This window comes from Parasteatoda tepidariorum, chromosome 8 (genome assembly GCF_982258835.1).
Source record: "Parasteatoda tepidariorum strain Cologne lab strain chromosome 8, Ptep-v5.0, whole genome shotgun sequence".
NCBI lineage: Eukaryota > Metazoa > Arthropoda > Arachnida > Araneae > Theridiidae > Parasteatoda > Parasteatoda tepidariorum.
In genome coordinates this window covers 18,130,594-18,155,329 of record NC_141762.1, presented here as the reverse complement: position 1 = coordinate 18,155,329, position 24,736 = coordinate 18,130,594, and the positions used below count along the sequence as shown (strand labels likewise).

The 24,736-nt window shown below is 32.4% G+C and overlaps 1 protein-coding gene across 1 annotated transcript in view; it reads left to right on the top strand.

Moving 5' to 3' along the window:
- LOC107449468 (dopamine D2-like receptor) overlaps window positions 1-24,736 on the top strand; it is a 169,616-nt gene that overhangs the window by 101,778 nt on the left and 43,102 nt on the right. Inside the window, exon 2 of the mRNA XM_016064995.4 lies at window positions 595-1,917. Coding sequence (XP_015920481.1) covers window positions 1,525-1,917 — 393 coding nt within the window. The 5' untranslated portion in view covers window positions 595-1,524. The remainder of the gene's footprint in view (window positions 1-594; window positions 1,918-24,736) is intronic.

Here is a 24,736-nt window from a genome sequence, read left to right as displayed (position 1 = left end):
ACAACAGAAATAAGGCAAAACGTTACACAATTTGCATAGCATTGCATAAGGTGTTTTGATTCGATCAATGAAATTTAACCCATCACAAAATTTGTAAACTATAAATCGTTTTTAGTCACTCCCCGCTTTTCATGTGGACGGTACAAAGCAGACGATCGGACGATGTGAAAACCACCCCTAGGATCAGCAGAAGGGGAGATAAGAAATGATAGATTTATGAAGAATTAGAATGCAGAAAGCCTTATCTTTCAATTTATTCTTGTAGACTATAGAATTTCTTTCAAATTGTTTTTGTGGGCTATATATGGATTTATTGAGGAAACGAAACAGTTTCTACCGGGCAGCCTAATTAAATTGCTTTTCTGTGTATGCATAATTGTATCTAATAAACTACGAACAATCGAAAAAGTTAGTAAACTTAAATGCATAGATTGAGTAATAGTTTTTAATAGTTTTACACTGAGTAATAGTTTTTTTAAGCAAAAAATTGCTTTATTTAATAATTATTTAATTTTTTTCAGCACTAAGTTCGAATTTTGGTTTCATCTTGATGACTTATACTGATTGTTTAATAGCATTTTTTTTCTCTTTTAGAAAATGGCTGAAGTAAGAAGACTTTAAAGAAGAAATAAGAAAACAATTAAATATTTCTAAAGTTCCAAATCATTTATATTGTAACGCAAGCATTAAAGACTCCTTTTGGAAGATTCTATTTGAAAAATGCTAGCATTCTGAAATCATATTCAAGAAACATACCTTCCGGCAATTCTAAATATACTTTATACTAGAATAACCAAGATAATCTCACTTTATTTCAAGGAAAAAAATACAACAATATAACAACATATTGTAAAAAAATACAACAACATTTCTTGACAGCAATATTTCCAAAACATCTACAAAAATATCGATAATATACTCACAATTTGTTTTAAAACTTATTTTGTATTTTATATCATTTTATGCTATATGTTTTTATTTATTTATATAAATACAAGAAATATTTGTTTTTAAGAAAATTAGTGATTTTAAACTCTAAAATGGCAAATGAAATATTAAATTTTGAATTCACTTGATGCATATTATAAAGAATTTTATTAAGAATCTTGTGAAGATTTTCGCTTACAATTCTAGAATATGGAGGAATTAGAATGCAGCCACCACTATATTAACTAACAAAAAAAAGGTGCTTATCGAGTTTAAAAAGTTTCCACTTCCGAAAGTATAAAAGAAATGGCTAAAAGTTATGGTCTCGCAACAAATGTTCTAATAATTCAGAAATGCTCCAAACTTTCAAACTTCCTCTCAAAACTGGGAGGAACTTATTAGAGCAGCTTTATCATGCACGTTTATAGAACTCTAATTTACTATATATGTTCGGAATTACAAATTAACTGCCATATTGATTAATTACCATGACTAATGACTAATGACTTGATTATGAAGCTGTGTTTTGGAACATATTAAACGGTTTTGAAGAATTTCACGTTTCTCGAATAAATACTCTATGTTTTCTTTTCAAAAATGAATGATTCACGAACTGTTGAGAATATTACTGATCTGGATGACTATCTATTAAATGATATTAACTTGACTAACTACAAATATCCCTTATCAACGTGGAATGACACAGAAGTGGATTTTAATAATTGCAGCTCAAACAACCTATCCAGTTGCCCCTGGAATGTAACTGATATCGATGACATTAGGTTTGACATTGTTCCACCAGCCAAAGTTTACTGGACATTAGTGATGATACCCCTTCCATTGGTTGCCGTGGTTGGTAACATTTTGGTCATCCTCAGCGTTTACAAAGAAAGAAGTCTACAGTCTGCTACAAACTATTTTATCGTGAGCTTGGCTTTTGCTGATCTTCTGGTGGCAGCAGTTGTAATGCCCTTCGCTGTCTACGTGCTGGTAAGTCGTTATACAAACCTATCTGTATACATAAGTCTAGTTCTTCATCTGTATAACTTATACAGAGCCGTGATATCTCAGGGGATAGAGCGTTCGCCCTCCAATGAGGTGAACCGGGGTTCGATACCGGCGATGGCTGATCGATACGAATTCCGCATCCGGCTTGCACCGATCACAGTGCTGACGTGAAATATCCTTAGTGGTAGACGGATCATGGGTTAGGACGGATGATGGGACGGATCATGGTTCTCTTGCCGTCAGGCTAACCGTGGAAGGTTCTCGTAGTCTTCCTCTCCATATAACATCAAAAGCGAGTTAGTTCCATCAGAAAGTCCTCCACGAAGACAACATTTCTCCCAATACTTGATCCAGAAGTTCCCTTGCCTTCTGGATTGGGTTCAAAATTACAAGGCTACGGAGTTGAACATTAGTTGTCGTAAACTCGAAATTTGGATCGACTATAAAATAAAAATGTAAAACATATAAGTTTGCCATTTATTTTAGTTTTTCGAACGCAATCTCTGCGAAGTTCTGATAATTAAAACGTTCCACGTTTCACGTTTAAGAAACGTGGGTTTAATAGGGAGTGATCTGTTGTTGTCGTGTATATACGTCACTTGCCAATACCAGCAAAATCAAGTGAATTTTTAAGACAGAGGGTGCGTTTCTTGTTTTTTTAGTGGCGAAGTGTTCATCCACACACACGTCACAGGGGGAATCCTATCATAGTCCATTCGTTCATCCTCAGAAAGTAATTTTGACCTGAACCAGAGAACGATGAATCTCCAGTTCAGTACTCTCAGAGGTATTGATTTGTTATGGGAACTTGGAGGATTTTGTGACCACGACATCTTGAACGTGTACCAGTGCCCAGTTAATAAACGGGGATTCTTTGGCAGTCTGGATTCGAACTGTTAATCCGTTTTCACGAAGACGAGTCCAACGTCCTGACAACCAGGCTAGTTATCTTTTAAAAAAATGAAATCTTTCGTTAATAAAAGAATAAGATCTGAGTGTATTGAATTAATAATTCATAGAAAGTAGAGCGGAAAGAAATAATATTTGATAACTTTAAAACCTCGCTTCGTTCAAAAGTTAAAAAGGTCGGAAGAAAAAACTCTATATTCGTTGATGCTTTTTGGCTATTGCATTTTTTTTCTGTTTTGTTTTTCACCTTTATTTATTTTCCGTTTCTTCATTAGCAACTTTACATTTTCTGTTTCAAATCTGTTTTATTTTCCTCATACACGTCTGGTGGATTTTGAGAAAAGGCGCTACTTTCTGAACGACTAAAACATACCAACTTTTTTCACTTTTGAAATTTTTGAAGCAAATCAAGTTATTTCATGTTAACGTAAAGCAAGAGTTCGTTTATTTTCAAACTGAGAAGAACTTATTTTGATGATAGATGCAATTGTTTACTCTAACAGTTCAAAAAAATGACTTATTTATAATATTCGACCTTTTACACATTCTAAAATTGCACAGCATTATGTTGCTCCTCTTTAACGACTAAGCTTTCCAAAATGGAATGTGCGGCCTGATAGTGTTCCATTTACCATTGTTTAAATGACAATTACCACTAAACAGCAAATGAAAAGAACACAGTTCCTTTTCATCATGCCAAGAATAAAATTCAAGGCTTGTTTCATTTTTTACAAAATATTATGCACTGTCAGAAATTTCTCGGATAAAATGGCTAACAATCTATTTAATTGTTATTTTACCATATTTACGCAAAACCGGTAAATAACCATAAATAAGATGTTAATCAAACTATTAACAGTTAGGAATAACATTTATTAAATTTTTTTTACCTAAAACTGCTAAATAACCAGAATTTTATGGCATCAACTAAGCGAATGAAGCAACTTAGTTCCTTGCAACAGCTACATACTTCAGCCGAGAGGACAAATTTGTCAATCTCATGTCCACAGAACTAGGTTTCAAATCCCAGCGTTGACACCTTCATTCCCTTCAAAACATGAAGGAGCTTACTGTGTCCTGTACTCTCTGATGCCCATTACCTAGCGAGAAACATAGCTCCTATGTCCAGTTAAATTTGTTTTCTTACGGTAATGAGACATAGCAGCTGTAATTGGCAAAAGCAACTTAGTTCATTGCAACATCGTACATACTACAGCCGAGAGGACAAATATGTCAATCTCATGACCACACAACGAGGTTTCAAATCCCACCGTTGACACATTCATTCCCTTCAACACATGAAGGAGCTTACTGTGTCCTGCACTCTCCGATGCCCATTACCTAGCGAGAAGCCTAGCTCCTATGTCCAGTTTAATTTGTTTTCTTACGGTAATGAGTCATAGTAGCTGTGAATGGTTAAAGCAACTTAGTTCCTTGCAACAGCGTGCATACTACAGCCGCGAGGACAAATTTGTTAATCTCATGACCACAGAACGAGGTTTCAAATCCCACCGTTGACACCTTCATTCCCTTTAACACATGAAGGAGCTTACTGTGTCCTGCACTCTCCGATGCCCATTACCTAGCGAGAAGCCTAGCTCCTATGTCCAGTTTAATTTGTTTTCTTACGGTAATGAGTCATAGTAGCTGTGAATGGTTAAAGCAACTTAGTTCCTTGCAACAGCGTGCATACTACAGCCGAGAGGACAAATTTGTTAATCTCATGACCACAGAACGAGGTTTCAAATCCCACCGTTGACACCTTCATTCCCTTTAACACATGAAGGAGCTTACTGTGTCCTGCACTCTCCGATGCCCATTACCTAGCGAGAAGCCTAGCTCCTATGTCCAGTTTAATTTGTTTTCTTACGGTAATGAGTCATAGTAGCTGTGAATGGTTAAAGCAACTTAGTTCGTTGCAACATCGTACATACTACAGCCGAGAGGACAAATATGTCAATCTCATGACCACAGGACGAGGTTTCAAATCCCACCGTTGACACCTTCATTCCCTTTAACACATGAAGGAGCTTACTGTGTCCTGCACTCTCCGATGCCCATTACCTAGCGAGAAGCCTAGCTCCTATGTCCAGTTTAATTTGTTTTCTTACGGTAATGAGTCATAGTAGCTGTGAATGGTTAAAGCAACTTAGTTCATTGCAACATCGTACATACTACAGCCGAGAGGACAAATATGTCAATCTCATGACCACAGAACGTGGTTTCAAATCCCAGCGTTGACACCTTCATTCCCTTCAACACATGAAGGAGCTTACTGTGTCCTGCACTCTCCGATGCCCATTACCTAGCGAGAAGCCTAGCTCCTATGTCCAGTTTAATTTGTTTTCTTACGGTAATGAGTCATAGTAGCTGTGAATGGTTAAAACAACTTAGTTCCTTGCAACAGCGTGCACACTACAGCTGAGAGGACAAATTTGTTAATCTCATGACCACAGAACGAGGTTTCAAATCCCACCGTTGACACCTTCATTCCCTTTAACACATGAAGGAGCTTACTGTGTCCTGCACTCTCCGATGCCCATTACCTAGCGAGAAGCCTAGCTCCTATGTCCAGTTTAATTTGTTTTCTTACGGTAATGAGTCATAGTAGCTGTGAATGGTTAAAGCAACTTAGTTCCTTGCAACAGCGTGCATACTACAGCCGAGAGGACAAATTTGTTAATCTCATGACCACAGAACGAGGTTTCAAATCCCACCGTTGACACCTTCATTCCCTTTAACACATGAAGGAGCTTACTGTGTCCTTCACTCTCCGATGCCCATTACCTAGCGAGAAGCCTAGCTCCTATGTCCAGTTTAATTTGTTTTCTTACGGTAATGAGTCATAGTAGCTGTGAATGGTTAAAGCAACTTAGTTCCTTGCAACAGCGTGCATACTACAGCCGAGAGGACAAATTTGTTAATCTCATGACCACAGAACGAGGTTTCAAATCCCACCGTTGACACCTTCATTCCCTTTAACACATGAAGGAGCTTACTGTGTCCTGCACTCTCCGATGCCCATTACCTAGCGAGAAGCCTAGCTCCTATGTCCAGTTTAATTTGTTTTCTTACGGTAATGAGTCATAGTAGCTGTGAATGGTTAAAGCAACTTAGTTCGTTGCAACATCGTACATACTACAGCCGAGAGGACAAATATGTCAATCTCATGACCACAGGACGAGGTTTCAAATCCCACCGTTGACACCTTCATTCCCTTTAACACATGAAGGAGCTTACTGTGTCCTGCACTCTCCGATGCCCATTACCTAGCGAGAAGCCTAGCTCCTATGTCCAGTTTAATTTGTTTTCTTACGGTAATGAGTCATAGTAGCTGTGAATGGTTAAAGCAACTTAGTTCATTGCAACATCGTGCATACTACAGCCGAGAGGACAAATATGTCAATCTCATGACCACAGGACGAGGTTTCAAATCCCAGCGTTGACACCTTCATTCCCTTTAACACATGAAGGAGCTTACTGTGTCCTGCACTCTCTAATGCCCATTACCTAGCGAGAAGCCTAGATCCTATGTCCAGTTAAATTTGCTTTCTTACGGTAATGAGTCATGATAGCTGTAAATGGTTAAAAACCGTATAGTTTGGTATTCATGGTCTTATAAACATACCAGTTGTAAACGGTTTCAAAACCGTAAAGGTGAAAAATATTCTTTTCCGCAAACTTTAGGGTTAATCGGAAGGACAGACTGTTGCCGGTTATTTCACCATAATTTTAAAATAAAATTCTAATAGTGTGGATTTGGTAAGTGATGAATTTTTGATAGCTACCGATTCGTTGCTTTACATGCATTGGATATTTCGAGACGTGTGAAACATTATATCATTCGCATTTTCTTTAAACTTGATAGATTCCTAAACTGAATCATAAAAACGTAGTTTTTAAACTTGATTATAATACTATGGTTCAATTTACGAGGAAACAGAATCCAGCTTAACATTTCTTAAATCTGCAGCAAAATTAAACCGATTTCGCTGAGAGTGTGATACCAAAAATACACCAAATAAAAGCGAGCAAATCAATGTGAAAGGCTGAGCTATCAAAATACAAAATAGAACGTTACCCCACCACCTTCACACATAGTGTCTTTGCATCTAAAACACATCATTTACAAGTATGAAATAGAACCATTTGTTTGAAGAAATATCAGTTTTAAATTCAGAGTTTTAAATTCATCTAAAATAATACGTGAAAGCATTTTCTTAGTTGTAAGTCATTTTGATTATAAAATAGAGTAGACAAAACAAAAGGAAATAAAATATTGAAATGCAAGTCCGAGGATTAGCTCAATACATTGTTATTACGAGGTGATGTTATATGCATTGATGTTATTTACATTGCGCCAGGATTAGCTCCATTTTCTAAGAAGATCAAATCGTGACGTATTCAAGCCAGCAAGAATTTTTTCTTGCAAAAATGTTTTTTCTTTTCTTTTTTAAACTAAAGTGTACACGGAAGAGCCATTACGTTATGATCACCCTTCATCTATAACAATGGGATCGCCCAGGTTTTCATAGTTTCTCGCCCAGGAACAATGTTTTCATCGGCTCATTAGGACCCATAATCCTCGCAGAACAATCCCTGACGTCTGTAAACTACTTGAACATAGTTGCAGACCAGGTTCACCCATTCATGGCAACAGTTTTTCCTGCGGAGGATGGTGTTTTCCAACAGGATAATGCACCATGACAAAAGGGTCGAATCGTCATGGATTGGTTCGAGGAACATTCCAGTGACTTTTAAGTCATGTCTTGGCCTCCAAATTCACCTGACCTTAATCCAATAGAGCATTTGTGGTCCTACTTGGAAAACCAAATCCGTGCTGCCACGCTTCCCCCTCGCAATGTGAGGTAATTGCAGGACCAGTTGGTGAGAGCTTGGTACCAGATACATCAGACTACCTATCAGCACCTTGTGGAATCAATGCCACGGCGGGTGCTAGCAGTTTTGAGGGCTAAGGGTGGTCCTACATGTTATTAGCAGGGTGGTCATAATGTAATGGCTCTTCGGTGTATAACTCTGAATAACAGTCAGTATATAACATGTATAACATTGAAAAACAGTTCAAAATGCGTATTTTTAGAATAGAATTTATGTAACAATGTGCAGGGTTATCAATGCTTGTTTTAAGAGCTCCCTCGTCTTCTGAGCATTCTGAAATCATAATAATCGCTCAAATTAATAATAATCGCTCAAAATTAAAAGGCTACAAAGTTGAACGTTGGCAATTGCGAATTCAATATGGATTGGTTATACCCGGCCAGTAATAAGATTAAATGACGTTCAGGAATGCCACATATAATTAAGTATGACTAATATAAAATATAGCTCAAATGATGAGTCATTTATGAAAAAAAACATATTTACGATTAATTTACTTGAGAACAAAAGCAATAGTACTACTGAAAAACTTATGGAATTTAAAAGGTGTGCAGTTTTCAAACCTCAGTTGAAAAGGATGGAAAAGAAAAACGCAATTAAACTGGAGCTAATTGGCGCGAATTTCTATTATCTTAATACAATAACAATTAACCCAAATAAATACGTTTAAACACTTCCTTCGACAGAAATTACTTTATTTAAAAGTACGGGCAATTATCGCTTTACTAATATGTTTTTATTCAATTTGTTGACTAATTTAGGGAATAGCATTGTAGCAATATTTTTTTCTCGAATCCTTTCATGTGTGAAACCTGTTGTTCAATTATTCACATCGGTAATTGCTACACTATAAATAAATGTACCGGTTTACCATTTTGGTTTACCATTTTAAGCGGCTTTATCGCAAAAATTGAGTTCTTTCGCTTAATCTTAGACACTATTTTTGAAAGAAATAAAGGAAAGGATTCTTTATTTCGAGATTTTATTACTTTACTACGTACTAAGAAAAAGAGTATGGTTAAAACTATCCAAATACGATAAAATTTACCGTTTCTCCTTGCTTTATGGCAGCATCAAAAAGCAAGGTAGTTTTTGCCGAAGCGATTTGGTTTTGACTTCTGGTAAAATTAACAATAAAATATGGTGTTTACCATGCTTTTTGGTAGTAAATGTCATAAAATTTGCTACTTTTTTTATGATTTACTAGAACATGGCATAAAAAACATGTATACGGTAAAATTTATTTTTCAGTTTTGCATGTTTACTAAATGTGTGGTAATAAGAACTATAATGTGGTAATAAGAACTAAAGTTTCCCGTAAGTGGTTACCATGTGAATGGAAAAATTGCCAAATGAATGATTTAAATGTCATTTATTTTGGTTTTATTAACTAGAATTTCTTATTCCTAACTATAACTTTGAAAACCATAATTTTCGTAAACCTTCACTATACGATCGGGAAAATTACCAAATGAATGGTTTAAATATTGTATATTTTGATGTAATTGCCAGAATTGCGTAAAAGACATCAAAGATTGCCTTTTTTTATAAAGTAATTAATTTTTAATTTTAAAATTTTTTTAAACAATTTTTATTTAATATTATAATTATTATAATCAATTATAATTATTATAATCAATTATAATCATTATAATTACTATAATCAATTATAATTAATATTTATTATTATTAATATTATAATTAAATATAGCTAATTTTAGTTATTATTACTTAATTAATTATATTAAAACTAATTATTATTATATTTAATTAAAATATTATTTTTATTTTATTTTATAAAAGTACTTAATTTCCTTATAAATGAAATAAATTTTATTTATTAAACTACTTATACTTTTAATGAATAATCAAATTTGCATCGTAACTTTTATAATGCACATGTCAAAATTTCTGCAAAAGATTTGTTATTTGAATTAAAATGGCATTCTTGCAATTAATGTTTGATAGTCATATTTCATTTAAATATTTCTAAACTGTATTCGTGTTTTTTTCTTAAATCCAATTAAAATAATGAGTAATTAGTTCTGAAAGCATCATTGTCCAAAGTGTTGTCAAATATTGTGTGAAAAGAATGCTGTAATCTAATTAAATTCGTACTTTATTTCAAATGAAAAGATTTGATAATTATTCAATTTGCTTCACATTTAATTATATCTATATTTAATTAAAACAAATGTTAATTAACTCTGAATGCATCATTGTCAAGTTGTTTCTAAAATAAAGTGTTAAATAAGTGTTTTACTAAAATCCCAAATGAAATCTATCTCTCCGGAATTACGAAAGGCGACTGAAAATTCGTTTTTCGCTAAAACTTTTCTTAAGTAGTTTTGCCGCTGGGTAAAAATCTTTTTGCAGTAAGAAAGAATTCTTAAACTTCCAGAAAGTATCCTTAAGCTACGTGTAAGAATAAATTTACAAAATTTAGAAGTTTTAAAGCTCTCGCTGGCAACTTAAGTTACTATTTTGCATGCAACTCAGCATTTTAAGTTGGTGTTTTTAAAATTTAGAAAGATAGTTTTAAGTATGTATTTTTGAAAACTGATTTAAATAAGCTAACAGCTATGTTTTTTTTTCTTCAAAAAAGCACTTGATTCACAAGTCTCGATTCAATATTTATATTTAAAATGTGACTATTATTGGAATTTTATTTTAGTATTCATCTGAATTTAAATTCGACATAAATTGAAATCTTTTCTTTTACGTTTTATTATCCAAGAAAAATCTATCACTGTCTTTTAAAAAAGTAAAGTAGTTAATTTTTGGAGAAAAATGCTTGAAGTTTGAATAAGTAATAAGTTAGAGTTTTTTAATAGTGGATAATACATTTTTTCGTAAAATAAAACAGAACTGCGCAATAAATTGAGAAAATTAGCTTAAATATATTTCATACTTTTTAAATATTTATTATCTATATTAAATATATTTACTATGCAGCTGAACGCTGGTATTATATTATTTAGTATTGCACTTAATATACCCTAGAGGCAAGAGTTGTGCTCATTCTTACGAATACTTGATATTGTAGAAGTTTAGAATCGTTATATATAAGAGGGGGACGCATAAATATTGCGAAAAATTTCAAGAGATGTTAAGGTACATTATCGGGATGAATTAATATTAGAATAACAAACTGCGCCAGGCATTATCGTCGTACGCTTTTAGGAATGCTCCCCTTCTTATGACCTGTTTAGATGCACAAGAAGAAACAATTCATAATAGGGAAGCATCTAAGCGGCGTATGGTGATATTTTCAGCTCATGGGTTTCTTTACAGTTTTAATCCTGAGATTGTGTGTTAATTCCTCTGAAAGTTTGTTGTAACAGTTATGCGATCCCTAGCCGTGATAGCTCAGGGGTCAGAGCATTCGCCTTCCAATGAGGTGAACCGGGTTCGAATCCCAGCTACGGCGAATTCCGCATCCAGCTTGCACCGATCATAGTGTTGACGTAAAATGTCCTCAGTGGTAGGTTAGAGGGCTGGATAGGGTTAGAATTCCCTTGCCATCTGGCTAACCGTGGGAACTTTTCAAGATCCCTCCCCCCCATGTAGCGTAAATGCGGGTTAGATGCATCAAAAAGTCTTCCAAGAAGGCAAATTTCGCCCAATAATCTGAATCGAGTTCGAAATTACGAGGGTACGGAGTCGAACATTAATTGTCGTAAACCCGAAAATTGAGTCAGCTATTCAACGATGGTTATAAAATAAAATAAAATTATGCGACTCCCTTTCATATATAACATTTTTAAACGTGTACATTTCAACAAAAAATATATTAAAAATGCCACTTAGGAGAAAAACTTCAGCTCGGAGACAGAAACCGATTGAACATTTGAAATTAGTTACGTGAAAATATCCGTTAAGAGATCTCATTCAAAATAATAATAATAACAATTTGTTCCCCAGTGTAATTTACACATATCTTATGTTCACAATAACAACACGACTTTTTAGCCGATATATCAAATAACAATATTCATGTAAAATTTTCATGCGAAACAAAACAAAAGAGTTTGACAAAAAAAGTAGATAATTTTTATTTTAACAGAATGTTTCATGTTATTTTAAATGACTCATTTACTAGGATTGTCCTCAGTGATAGTGAAAATTGGTTCAAAGGTTTTGTTAATAAGAAGATTAAAAATACAGAATTTCGTTTAATTGCTAGTATTTTCGTCATAATATTTAAAAACTTTGTTTTGTTTTATTTTCAAAAATTATTACTAAGTTGTCTAATTGGCAAGCGCTAGAGAGAAGTGCAAATAGAGTATTAATATTTTAATATTATTTTTTAAAATAGTAACAGTAGCATGTAGTAATAGCTTTAAAGAAAATTTTAAAAAAGAAACAATAGCATGTAATAGTAGTACCAAAAATAAATTTAAAAAAATGGCAGTAATATATAGTATTAACACCAAAACTAATTTCAAAATCGTAATAGAAACATATAAAAGCAACATCCAAAACAATTTTAAAATAGCAACAGAAATATGTTACAGTATGGACAAAAATAATTTCAAAATAGTTGTAATAACGTATTGTAACATAAAAATTATCTTAAAATAATAACAGTAATTTATTTTCGAAGATTGCATACTGCATATTCTGATTACTTAAGTAATCATGCAATTTTTTATTCAACTGAGCTATGATAGATTCACTTGGTAGTAAGGTATTAAATCATTTTATTTAAAAGTTTTTTTTCTTCACTTTTGTTTTAACTGTACCATGGACACTTTTCTTTAGACTTTCATCGTGTATTGTAATTGCGAAGTGTAATCCATAATTCAAATACATATTCATAATATTTATGCTACGTAAAACTATTAAATTTGCTATTTTATATGCTTGATACATAGTTAGGAATCATGTACGATTAAGTTTAAAATGCCTTTCAAACAATTGCATAAAAATGTTCAATATTTGATAATCTAAAATTATGTGGTATTTATCACAATAGTTATGTTGAATAAAACGTTCATTTTAATGAATTTAAAACGAGAAAATGAAAGTACGAAAACAATAGTATATTTTATTTTTAAATTAATTATAAAACTATCCCATTTATTCAACAATAAATGGCGAAAATTATCAAATTTTAAGACGAATGCGAAACACTTACACCTCAGGGTATAAACTAAATTTCAGATTCAAAAGCACATTTCTTCCAATTTTTATCGGATTATTGAATAAAAACGGTATAATTTTATTTATATTGAAAATAAACGCCGAGTGAAAGTAAGGAGACTTTTAGCGATATAATACAGATAAAATGACAAATTTTATATGTTTTGATTAAAAAAAACTATTTTCCGAGGACGCTGTACGAGCAAAATACTTTTTTTTTCTTCAAATTTTTCGCTGCAAAAGGCAAAACAATAAAAGAGTTTACTCGAATTCAAAAGTATTATTGAAAAAAAATTAAATTATGTTTTACACAGTTATTTTCCCTGATACTGCCGGGCAAAAAATTAAAAATAACAAAATAAACTGAAAGAACAAAAGAAATTCTGGTACGTTTTGACGAAAAACTGCATATTTGTTTTCAAAGAATCAAATTGTTCAAACAACACTATAAAATTAAGTTTCTCTCAAATTTTTATACTTATAATCTTTATTTCTCAAAATGTCATACTTATGTGACTTTACATTTATATTATGCGATTGCATATTTAATATTCAAGAAAGTTAATATAAAACTGCCGATAAAATTATTTAATTAATCTTTTTTACATCTTTATTTTTATTGGTACACAAATATTTTACATTAATTTTAAAACAAAAAAAATTTCACTGATACGTTTTAATAAAAATCTGAATAACTATTTTTAATGCACTATAACTGTTTTAAGAATCACGTGAGCATAATTTTAAATTCAAATATTTTATCAAAGTTTTTAATTTTCAGATTTCAATTGAAAGAAAATAATGGGAATTATGGATAAATTTGCTTTATCGTAGCGAAAATGCACTTCGTCAACGTTACCTCCATTGTTATGAAAGCAACGTTTATTCGTTTATTTCGTCGGAAGTAGATAACTTCTATTTCACTAAAATAAACAAAACAACTTATTAAATGAAAACGGTATAACTTTACATTTAGTATATTTTTACATTGAGGAAAACAGTATGGTCAAAGAAACCAGAATATTGTAAAACTTACTATTTCCGGTTTTATGTGGACACTAAAAAGTTGGGTAATTCTTACTAAAGCGCTTCGGAGATTTTCATAAAATTAACAATAAAATATGGTTTTATAATGTTTCATAAAATCTGATAAAATTTTGTTATTTGATCACGAAAATTTAGAGCATAACATAAAAACTATCTAATCTGTTAAATTTTTTTCTCAGTTTTGTATTTTTACTAAATATGTGGTGATAAAAACAAAAATTTTGAAAACCAGAATTTCAGAAAAACCTTTATATGAACTGAAAATATACTGTATGAATAATTTAAATATCGTATATTTTTGTTTTATTAACCAGAATTATGTTCCTTTTACCAGAAATGTTATTATCTTAGAGTACGGTAATTTTATTAGATTTCTTTTCTCCGCGTAGTAAGACAAACTCCTTTTATAATTTCTATGTGTTCTCAAGTTTTTATTACTCGAATTCACTTTTCAGAGTGATGTAAGACGTCAGTATTTAGATTTCAATTAAGAGAATATTGAGTCAATATTTTTGTTTTTAAATTATCGATGTATCTCTATCGATATACTCTCTATAGCAAAAAAATCGACGCACCAAGAAGCAATCATCCGATTGCTTTGAAATTTCGTATGCATGAATGTTTTGAACAGATATGGCTGGAATGATGCCGACTGGGGACGTATAGTCTTTAGCGAAGAATCCCGCTTCCAACTGTGTCCTGACGATCATCGAAGACGTGTTTGGAGACGCAGAGGACAGAGGGGGGATCCTGCCTTCACTATTGCACGCCACACCGGTCCTCAACAAGGCATTATGGTCTGGGGTGCCATTTCCTTTGACAGCCGGACCCCTTTGGATGTCATTGGAGGTACACTTACTGCACAGCGGTACGTCGACGAAATCCTAAGACCTGTTTTGCAGCCGTTCCTTTTGCAGCGTCCTGGGCTGGTTTTTCAGCAGGACAATGCCAGACCACATACGGCACGTGTTGCTATGGACTGTCTGTAAACTTGTCAAACTCTTCCTTGACCTGCCAGATCACCAGATCTATCTCCCATCGAGCATGTCTGGGATATGATGGAAGGCAATTGCATCTGGCACGGAATGTTGATGATCTCGTTCGACAATTGAATCGAATTTGGCAGGAAATACCGCAAGAGACCATCCGGGAGCTTTATCGGTCTATGCCACGCCGTGTGGCAGCTTGTATCCAGGCTTGAGGGCTAGTCAACACCTTATTGAACTTGTTACTGTAACTCTGCAATAAATTATTCAATTGTTCTGAAATTTTAATCATTTACTATTCTGTACATTGTCTTCCTATCCACCAATTTTCGTTTTAATCGGACCACTCCTTCTTGGTGCGTCGATTTTTTTGTTATAAAGTGTAGTTTGATTTTGCTCTTTTATTTTCATTGACAATAGAAATGAAAAGAAAAGAAAAGAAAAATTAGAATCCACTAGAAACTAAATCGAAAAATACGTCATTATTTTCAGTGAATTCTGTAAAAAAAACATCTTTCTTAATTTAAGTCTTAAATACAGTAAGTTTAATCTGTTTTAATGCCTTCAGTTCTTTCTTTTAAAACATGTTAAACTCGCAGTTATTTAAATTTTAATTAAAAACAGTAAAAGAGACGAAATCTTTTTCAAATTCTATCGATGTTTAGCTTTATCGAATCGGTAGAGTTTTCACCGTTATTTTCATCGATACTGTAGTGTATAAAATTTCAATTTCACTTCAAGTATTTAGATTTTAATTACATTTATTTTTTATACTTTTCTCTGATGAACTTTCTAATCTAGTGAAGTATTAATCTAAAGCAACTAGTGACGCATCACTTTAACTTAAATAAAATAACTTTAAATTTAAGTATTCTATAATTTCATGTGTCTGAATTTAATTTGTTAAATTATCAAAAATTCTCAGTTATTCCGAATTTGAATGAAGAATACTTCATCTTTAAAATTATATGTAATTTATTAATAATATTTAATATAACTATTTATAATTTATTAATAATTTATATTTTTTTGAAATTATAGATGTATCTCTTACAAAATCTTAATTGTATTTTATACTATTATTGTCATTGATACTTTATTGTTAAAGTTGAATTTTACTATGTTGACATTTGTTAATACAAAACAAGTAAACAAATGAAAATTAAAAATAAGCTCTATATTTACAGACAAATTTCGGCGAAAAATTGAATATTTATTTAAAATGCATTTATTTGCTCCAACAATACTTTAGACTTTACATAGTACTACCTAAATATGCGTTCTTCGTGCTGTACCGAAAATAGAATCAATAGTGAGATTTCACACTTTTACGTTAGCTTCCAGTCCCGCAGTGGACTGATCGTTAAGACACGGTTCCCAGCGGATCACCGAAGTCAAGCATCACTGGCTACGGTCAGTGTGCGGGTGGGTGACCCCTTGGATCAGTCTGCGCAGGGACCGAGGGTGTGCGGTATTGGTCCTCGTTAAACTGTGCTACCGTAAAGTGCTCGACTTCGCGCTCAGGTCGTCGGGCTACCGAAGCGGAGGTGCCATCCCCTCCGCAGAGGATCAAAAGTGTGATGGTATGTCTTCGGATCATTCTCCGGGATGTTTCCCAGACCGTCGCCAATAGCCTATTGTGCAGCTCTAGTGCGACGTAAATTAACAACAACAGCAACGTTAGCTTCTGTACGTAAAATTGAAGCAACTGCGCATGCTCGCCCTTATTTTAGATGCTACGAGTCTTTACGCTATGCTGACATGATTTACGAAACAATGACTAAGCTACAAGCACGCTGTTTATATCTCAATGTTGTTTTCTGATTGAGCCTACCTCCGAAATAAAAACATTGACATGGAAAGCGAAGAAATGTAATATTATTATTAATAATAATAATAAGCTGCATTGTTCATGGCTGCATTCATTAAAATTCTATAATCTACCAATTTTTTCTGCTCACAGAACAGCAGTTTCACGTAGAGCAAAGCATCTTGAATTGTATGCCACAGCTTGAAAGAAATAGTCTACGTCCATTGTGATCTGATTTTGTGGTCAAAGTTAAAATGATATTCCACTATGTTAGCGTTTGCAAAATCTCTTATGTTCACTTACATCAGTTTGATATTTTCCTACAGGCGCATCCGTTCTTCACCAGTATTCAGACATGCGCACTAAAGGTGCACAATTACGTGAAATTTTACTTACGGGAGCGTACTATAGCTAACGTAAATTTGTGAAATCTCCCTAATAAATCAGTACTGAGCACTACGAAATCATGCACAAAACTGAAAGACAAACAGATTGAGCTGAATTACATATATATTTCTTTACTCTTTATGTTTAGGTTTAGTAAAACAAAAATCTTTAGTAGCTCATTCTATCAAAATAAAGTAAAAATCTGCATTCAATATCATCTGTCACTGCTCAAGGCCAATTCATGATATTTTAAATTTACCATAATCCCCCAATACTTATACCTTCGAGGGACCGTAATAAACCAATTTTTACAGTATATAAAATAAAAATCCACAGTATTGGTGCAGGTTTAATAAGCGTTAAAATTACTCATAAAATACTTTGTGCCTATATTAGAATATTTGGTACCTATTAAGACTGCATCAATTACCATAAGGCCAGTAGGGCATATTACCAAAAATAATTAAGCATCACTGGCTTCAATAATAGTATGATAGACTTTTACGCATCTCCTAATCAAATTGGTACATTTTCTTTATTAATTTTGCTTTTTAGTACAATAGTTTATAATTTATTCCCCCCAATTACATCTATTACAAAATTAATTAAGCATTAGCTTAAAAATTGCATGGCAATTTTTTGCTTTGTTCCTAAGCATATTAACACTATTTCTGCATATTGTGCATTAATTGATTATTTGGTACATACTTTTTATTTCAATTACCAATAATTTAAATTATTTAGTTTAGCAGAAACACGTTTTAAAAAAAAAACTATAAGCAAAATTTACACGCGAATAGCTTTACAACTACTAATTTTGTAACTCTGTCTACTTATGATCATTAAGTTTATTTGCATAATAAAATAACAATTAAATCTTAAAGAAGATGCAATAAACTCCTGAGAGCTATAAGCTGGAAAAAAAATGGATGCTATTTTTTAAAAGAATCGTATGCAGTTTAATTTTTATCAATTTCGATTTCTAAGCAATTAAGTAATTCCATTTTTATAACGCCTCTCACAAGCGGTCTAATTTAAAATTTTGGGATAGTCTTCAGGATCGGGAGCTAAAAGTGTGGTTTATTCCTAGTATACTTTACATGGTGGATTTGGAGACATAGGTGACGTTTGAGAGGGCTATAAAGTTAGCAATCTATAATTACAGTTTTGACGATATTCAGTGGATTATTACTTTTTTACCCATTTTGCATTTGCTTTTTGGTATTTGTGGTGCGATTTTGTAGTTGAGCTTCAGATTTGTTTATGTGTTTCCCATTTTCAGGTAAACATTTTCTATGTTTTTGATTGCGCCTATTCTTGGCGACAATCATAAAAACAGTGCAGTCAACAATTTAACGCCAAGCGTCAATGCATTATTTTTGGTGTTGGCGAATTTTTTTAATTCGCGTCAAGCGTGTAACATATACTTGGATTTTAACAAAAGTACACCTTGAGCCGTGGGAGCTCAGGAGATAGAGAGTTTACCTCCCAATGAGGTGATACAGGTTCGAATCCCAGCGATGGCTGGTCGATACGAATTCTGCACCCGGCTCGCACTGACTACAGTGCTGGCCTAAAATATCTTCAGTGGTAGACGGGTCATGAGATAGAGTTCCTTTCCCGTTAGGCTAACCGTGGGAAATTTTCGTGGTTTTCCTCTCCATGCAATGCAAATGCTGGTTAGTTAAATCAAAAAGTCTTCCACGAAGACAAATTTCTCCCCATACTTGATCCAGGAGTTCCCTTGTCTGCTGGATTGGGTTTAAAATTACAAGACTACGGAGTTGATAATTAGTAGTCGGAAACCCAAATTCGGGTCGGCTGTTCAACGACGGTAATAAAATTTAATGAAGAGTGCACCTTTCTCCCACCGTCTTAATTTCAGGACGCGAGCTCAAAGATTTGAAGATGTATGAGATATTTAAACAGGCAAAATCTTCATTTTATTATTATAGATTCACTTAAATTTATCCAAATTTTTTAAATTATTATATTTAGAACGTTCGGTTATTTGTAGTTAAAGAAGGGAATAATTTATTTAACATCTGTATCTTCAAACTTTTTGACTGATTTTTTTTATTCGAATCTACATTACAATTTCCAATCCCTATTTTCACTGATTAGGTTGAAATATGTTGTAAACTGCGATAAAAAAATATTTTTCGTCCTAAACTTTAACGTTCTAAATTCTGAACTGCATAATTAATTTGAATTAGATTCAGTAACACAAATAACTTTTAAAATTTAAACGTTCCTTTATTTTTTAAGATTCAAACTTCAAGCTTCTAAATCAGGGTTTCTTAACCTGTGGTTCATGAACCCCTAAGGGGTCCATGAGTCATATTTTGGGGGTCCGCTAACTACTCCAAATTTTTAAAACGTTTGGAGGCCTACCCATTGCTTGTAAAGAGATCTATGGCAGCTATAATTCCGTTTGCTACGGTGTATCTTTGCAAAGCGGGATTTTCCACACTCATGACAATAAAAACAAAACATCGAAATCGATTGAATGTTGAACATGATATGCGCGTTGCTTTGTCAAAATCTATCCCCCAATTCAATTTGTTAATTAAGGAAAAGCAGCAGCAACCTTAACATTAAAAATTTTAATTTAAAAAATTTTGTATGCTATTAAAATAATAAAATTAAATGCTTTCTAATAATTGATGTTTTTTGCAATTACTTTTTCCACAGGGGGGTCGTCCGTGACTTCTTAAAAAATTTTAAAAGGGGTCCATTATACCAAAAAGGTTAAGAAACACTGTTCTAAATGGTGTAAAACTCTTTGTTATTTCGATTTCGATTAAGAGAATTAATAAGTCAATATATTCTCTCAAATGAAAGCAAAATCAGAAAACCTGTTTGTTCAAACACTAACTCAGTTAACCCTCGGGAAAATGCATCAACAATAGAGGTTAAATAAATATTTCTTTAACGACTTTCTCCGCATATTGTTAGAAAGTTCGTTAAAATTTCCATGGAACGTACATAAAGAATCTATTTTATACCTCCTCCTCCTTTGAATTGGTTATTTTGATGAAAAATTGAGAGCCAAAAATAGATTGCTTTTGTTTCAAAGCAGAAAAGGTGATCTTGTAATGCTTTATAGGAAATATTTGTCGCCAACGATAAAGGCTTCAGTTTGGAGATTAGAGAAAATGAAAAGGATTGAGGAAGAGAAAATATGACAGATAAGTGTTTTGAAAATAATGAGATAGTTTCTTCGGAGATTAGAAGTTTTAATAGAAATGTATCATTGTTTAAAGATGTATCTTAATCTTTAGTATAGTACTCTTTAGAAGCATTTATTAAAAGGTGATATTTTTTTATCGGCATTTGATTAAAAATGCTTTTTAGCCTAAGTTTGAAAGGTTGACACAAAAATATATTAAAAAACCATATTTTAGATTGGAGGAATGAATATTCCTATGAACTATATAAAATAGTATCCAGTAAATTTTTAGGAGTAAAATTCTATTTGACCGGAGTTCGTACAAAAATTCGAATGTATTCCAGTAATAACTCTGTCAAGACCGAACAGTAGTCGGACAATATTTTTGTAGTTTACAATTAGAACTACTTTGTTACAAATATAGTTAACTACGCATACAACTACTTTTTTTTAAAATGCAGGGACTACATATTACTTTGGAATTGTAGTAACTACTTCACTACTTTAAGGAGACGAACTTACATTAAATATAAAGGAATATTTAAGAAATATTTGTTCATGCTTACATGAGCCAGTTTGTTGTTCCAAAACATTTTAATTTTTCAAATTTGTTCATTTGATCTTTTATTTTTTATGCCTTTCCAGACGGCGAATATTTAATTATAAAAATGCGATATTGTCAAATACTTAAGTACGTCGGAAAAAAATTAAGTACGTCGAAAATACGTTCCGAAAATACGTACGAAATTTTTTATAACTAACAGCACTTAAAAGAAAAGAAAATAGATTTGGAAATGAAATGAATGTTTGCGAGCAGATGGGGACTACGGGAAACGATTGAGACCTATACAAACAAATCATGAAAACTCTCTAATTTCCATTCGGAATGACTGAGTTGAGTTGCGTAAATTGCGAATTGAATGAATTGCGTAACTAATATCATTAACTGAGAAATTGCAATTCATATCAATGAATAAAAGATTCCATTTTATTAAAATGATCCGATGGGATATGAATAGAAATTTTTCGGGTATCCTTATCCCCTTCCGTCTCGCTTCCGTCAAAATCAGAGGGTCAGCTTTCATCTCCTATTTCTCGTACCCGTGATATTTCCGGACTAGAGAGTTCAAAAGTAATGCATTAAAAAGGTTTAAATATATCCATCTCCTGAGCCCAGATTTTTTTTTTAAAATTTCTTATTTTGCACACCACATGACTGCTACTATTTTTAATGTAACTGGAGACAGCTAGTTTATTTAGATGTCAGCCCTAACCAAATATATGTATTTCTGAAATGTATTTCGTACTTTTAACTCAGCTACTTATGCTCTTTGTGAATACACGGGCTTTGTGTTCTGTGGTAAAATATTTCACAACATATGGAGTGTTAAATTTCAAGCTTAAAAAATTTCGAAAATACAAAATGAATGCATTTATTGTACATACACCCTTTTTACGTAATTTTCTTGAATAAAAAACTAGGAGCTTAGATGACGGTTTTCTTGAAAATAATAAGGTCGTTAGGGGGTTAATAACCTGTATGTAAGTGACAATGATGTTTAAGGAGCTGACTTAAATTTTATCGTGTTAACATGCTTGAAAAAACATTAAAATCGAGGCAGTATATTAGCAATTTTACAGCAAATGGGAGAAAATGCGACATAAAAATTTTAGAACATTTCTACCCAAAATCCGATTGTTAGATAAAACGATGCAAATATGTTCTCATTTTTTCATCCCCCTGTTCCACTATAACTTACGTATCTGTAAAAAATGACACACAATTGAAAGAACAATAAACATTGCATTTCAAAAAAAAAATATTAAAAAAATTCTGTTAGTCTAAAATGCTTCTAGAAGAGATGTTTTAGTAACACCAAAATAATCATGTTCAATCAATCAATGTAGCCAAATAAATTAATCAGTTTTGATACTAAAATTCACAAATCGCTTGCAAATAATTCTCATGTTTTTCTTTTCTTTGGAAGAAATTTGAATCACAATCATAAATATCTTGACAAAATTAATTTAAATTGTTCTGGGATATTCTTTTACAGCATATAACTGTACATAAAACAATGAAATAAGGAATGTGTATGCAAATTACCTAAAATGTATGTAATCTTCTCGATTCACTTGTAAATACAACCAGAGGCGTTGAAATCCTTTAAAATTTCAGATAATATAAAATTTTAAATCAACCGCACTTGACAGTTTTTAAAAAAAATTACTTTGAATACGATTTTGCAATTTCTTATAATGATTAAGGCATATAGTCAATGGCTGAAATTTATTTAATAACATTAAGGAGCTTCATATATTTTTATTTTATTTGTTTCAAAACGTCACAGGTGAGATACTAATTTAGTTTCTATAGCACTTTGATGTTCTTGATTGCGTTTATTGTATTTAATTAAATGATAAGCGTTTATTTCTAAAGACTTTATTCATTTTACATATAGCCATTTTTTTAAGAATAATAAAAAAAAGCCTTCGTGCCAAACAAATTAAAATTTTTTTAAACGTTGTTGACGTTAAATATCCTTAGTGGTAGACGGATCATGGATTTGAGTCACCTTGCCGTCAGGTTAACTGTGGGAGGTTTTCGTGCTTTTCCTCTCCATGCAACGCAAATGCGGCTTAGTTTCATCAAAAATTCAACAACGTTTGCGAATTTCAATACTTGATCCAGGAGTTTCCTTGTCTTCTGGATTGTGTTCAAAATTACAAGGCTACAGATTTGAACGCTGGTAATCGTGAAGCCAAAATTGCTATTCAACGATTCTTATAAAATTAAACATTATTAGACATTATGTTCAATTGTTAGGTAAATCGAATAAAAATTTAAAGAAGTTATGGGGCCTAAAATTAACAAATGAAACTTTGGAGAGAAGTGCATTTTACCCTAGATTTCATTTTTTATGAATTTGGTGCTCCTGTAAGACTGCTGCTCCCGGGGATAGATGCCCCCCATCTCCCCCCCCCCGCTAACATCGCCACTGAATTAAGAAACTCAAAGTAAGGCTGAGATTTTCTAACAGCTTTACAAACAAGTCGTCATAAACCCATCATTATAAAAACAAATCATTATAAGCAAAACATTAATTTCAGAATGCCAATAAATGCATTTGGAATATTTGTGAAACAATTTCTGTCTTGTTAACAGTTAGAAGAATAAAAAAAATCATACAGACAGAAAATCTATTTTCCTCGTAATTCTATTTTGGGAAATGATCGCATGGAAAGACCGTAACAATTTCAGAAGAAAAACTAATGAAGTATTTTCCTCTTAGTTTTATGTTCTGAAGCGATCACCGAGAAAATTCACAACGCATACCTTCTATTTTTCCATGGAGACTAATGAACTTAAATTTCTCTAACTTAGAACTTATATGTAATGCAAATAAGGATTGTTTTAGAAAACAATCCGCTTGCATGACAAATAAGGCTAGTTTCCATCTCGGTATTAAGAAAATAATTTGAAACGTGTTTCACTGCTATCAGTTAAAAAAATTGCAGCTTAGATTTATTGCTCTTTAGATTTTAAATAATAGCCACTTAGCCTATTTTTAAAATGTATGCTTTAAATTTTATGGACAAACAATGCTTACTAGATGCATCAAATTAAGCTTCTTTTAATTTAAATAATAGAGATTCTATAGTTCTAATTTCATTATCATCAGGAATTTTCTATTCAATATTGTTGTTAGCGGGAAAATATTCATTGGTAGTATATTTCTCCATGCTATAATAAAAATATACCTACATACCGATTAGAAATGTAACGTAATTGCGTATATTACTACCCAGTTTGTTTTTATTCTTAAACAAATAAAATATTTTAATAGAATACTTCTTTTTTAGAACTTTAAATTATACAGTTATGCTCTAGATTTCGTAGTATGTGTTTCTCTAATAATAATATCATGAAAGTGTAAATGAAAACGGAAATTCCAACTGGGAAAGTAGAGCCCCACGCTAAATTATTCAATTTATTTTAATTTTAAAATTGTTAATTGTTTAAATTGGATACCTGCAACTCATGAAGAAGAAGATCACTGATACACGGACACGTGAACTATAACCTCAGCCCCTACTGGTTCTTTACGAACAAGAGGGCGTGTTGAAGTCAAGTTAAGTTTCTCCACATAATTTAATTAACGCGAAGTTAATGAATCACAAGATCGTATCGTATTTATTAAAAAGCAATTCTTTCTTATTTACGTCTTTCATTTAAACTTGGTTTATTATTTGTTTATCTATTTTGTTGTAACAGTGATTATTTTTGCTTTATGAATTTGGCAACTGCGTTGCATAATTTTGTTGCTTTCTTCCTGGTTTCATGCCTGTCTTTGTGTTAAGTGAGAAAAAAAAACAAATCAATCTTTGTGAAAGAATGTAGAATGTGTCACTTAAGTGTATTCATACTTGATTGACTAGGTATCT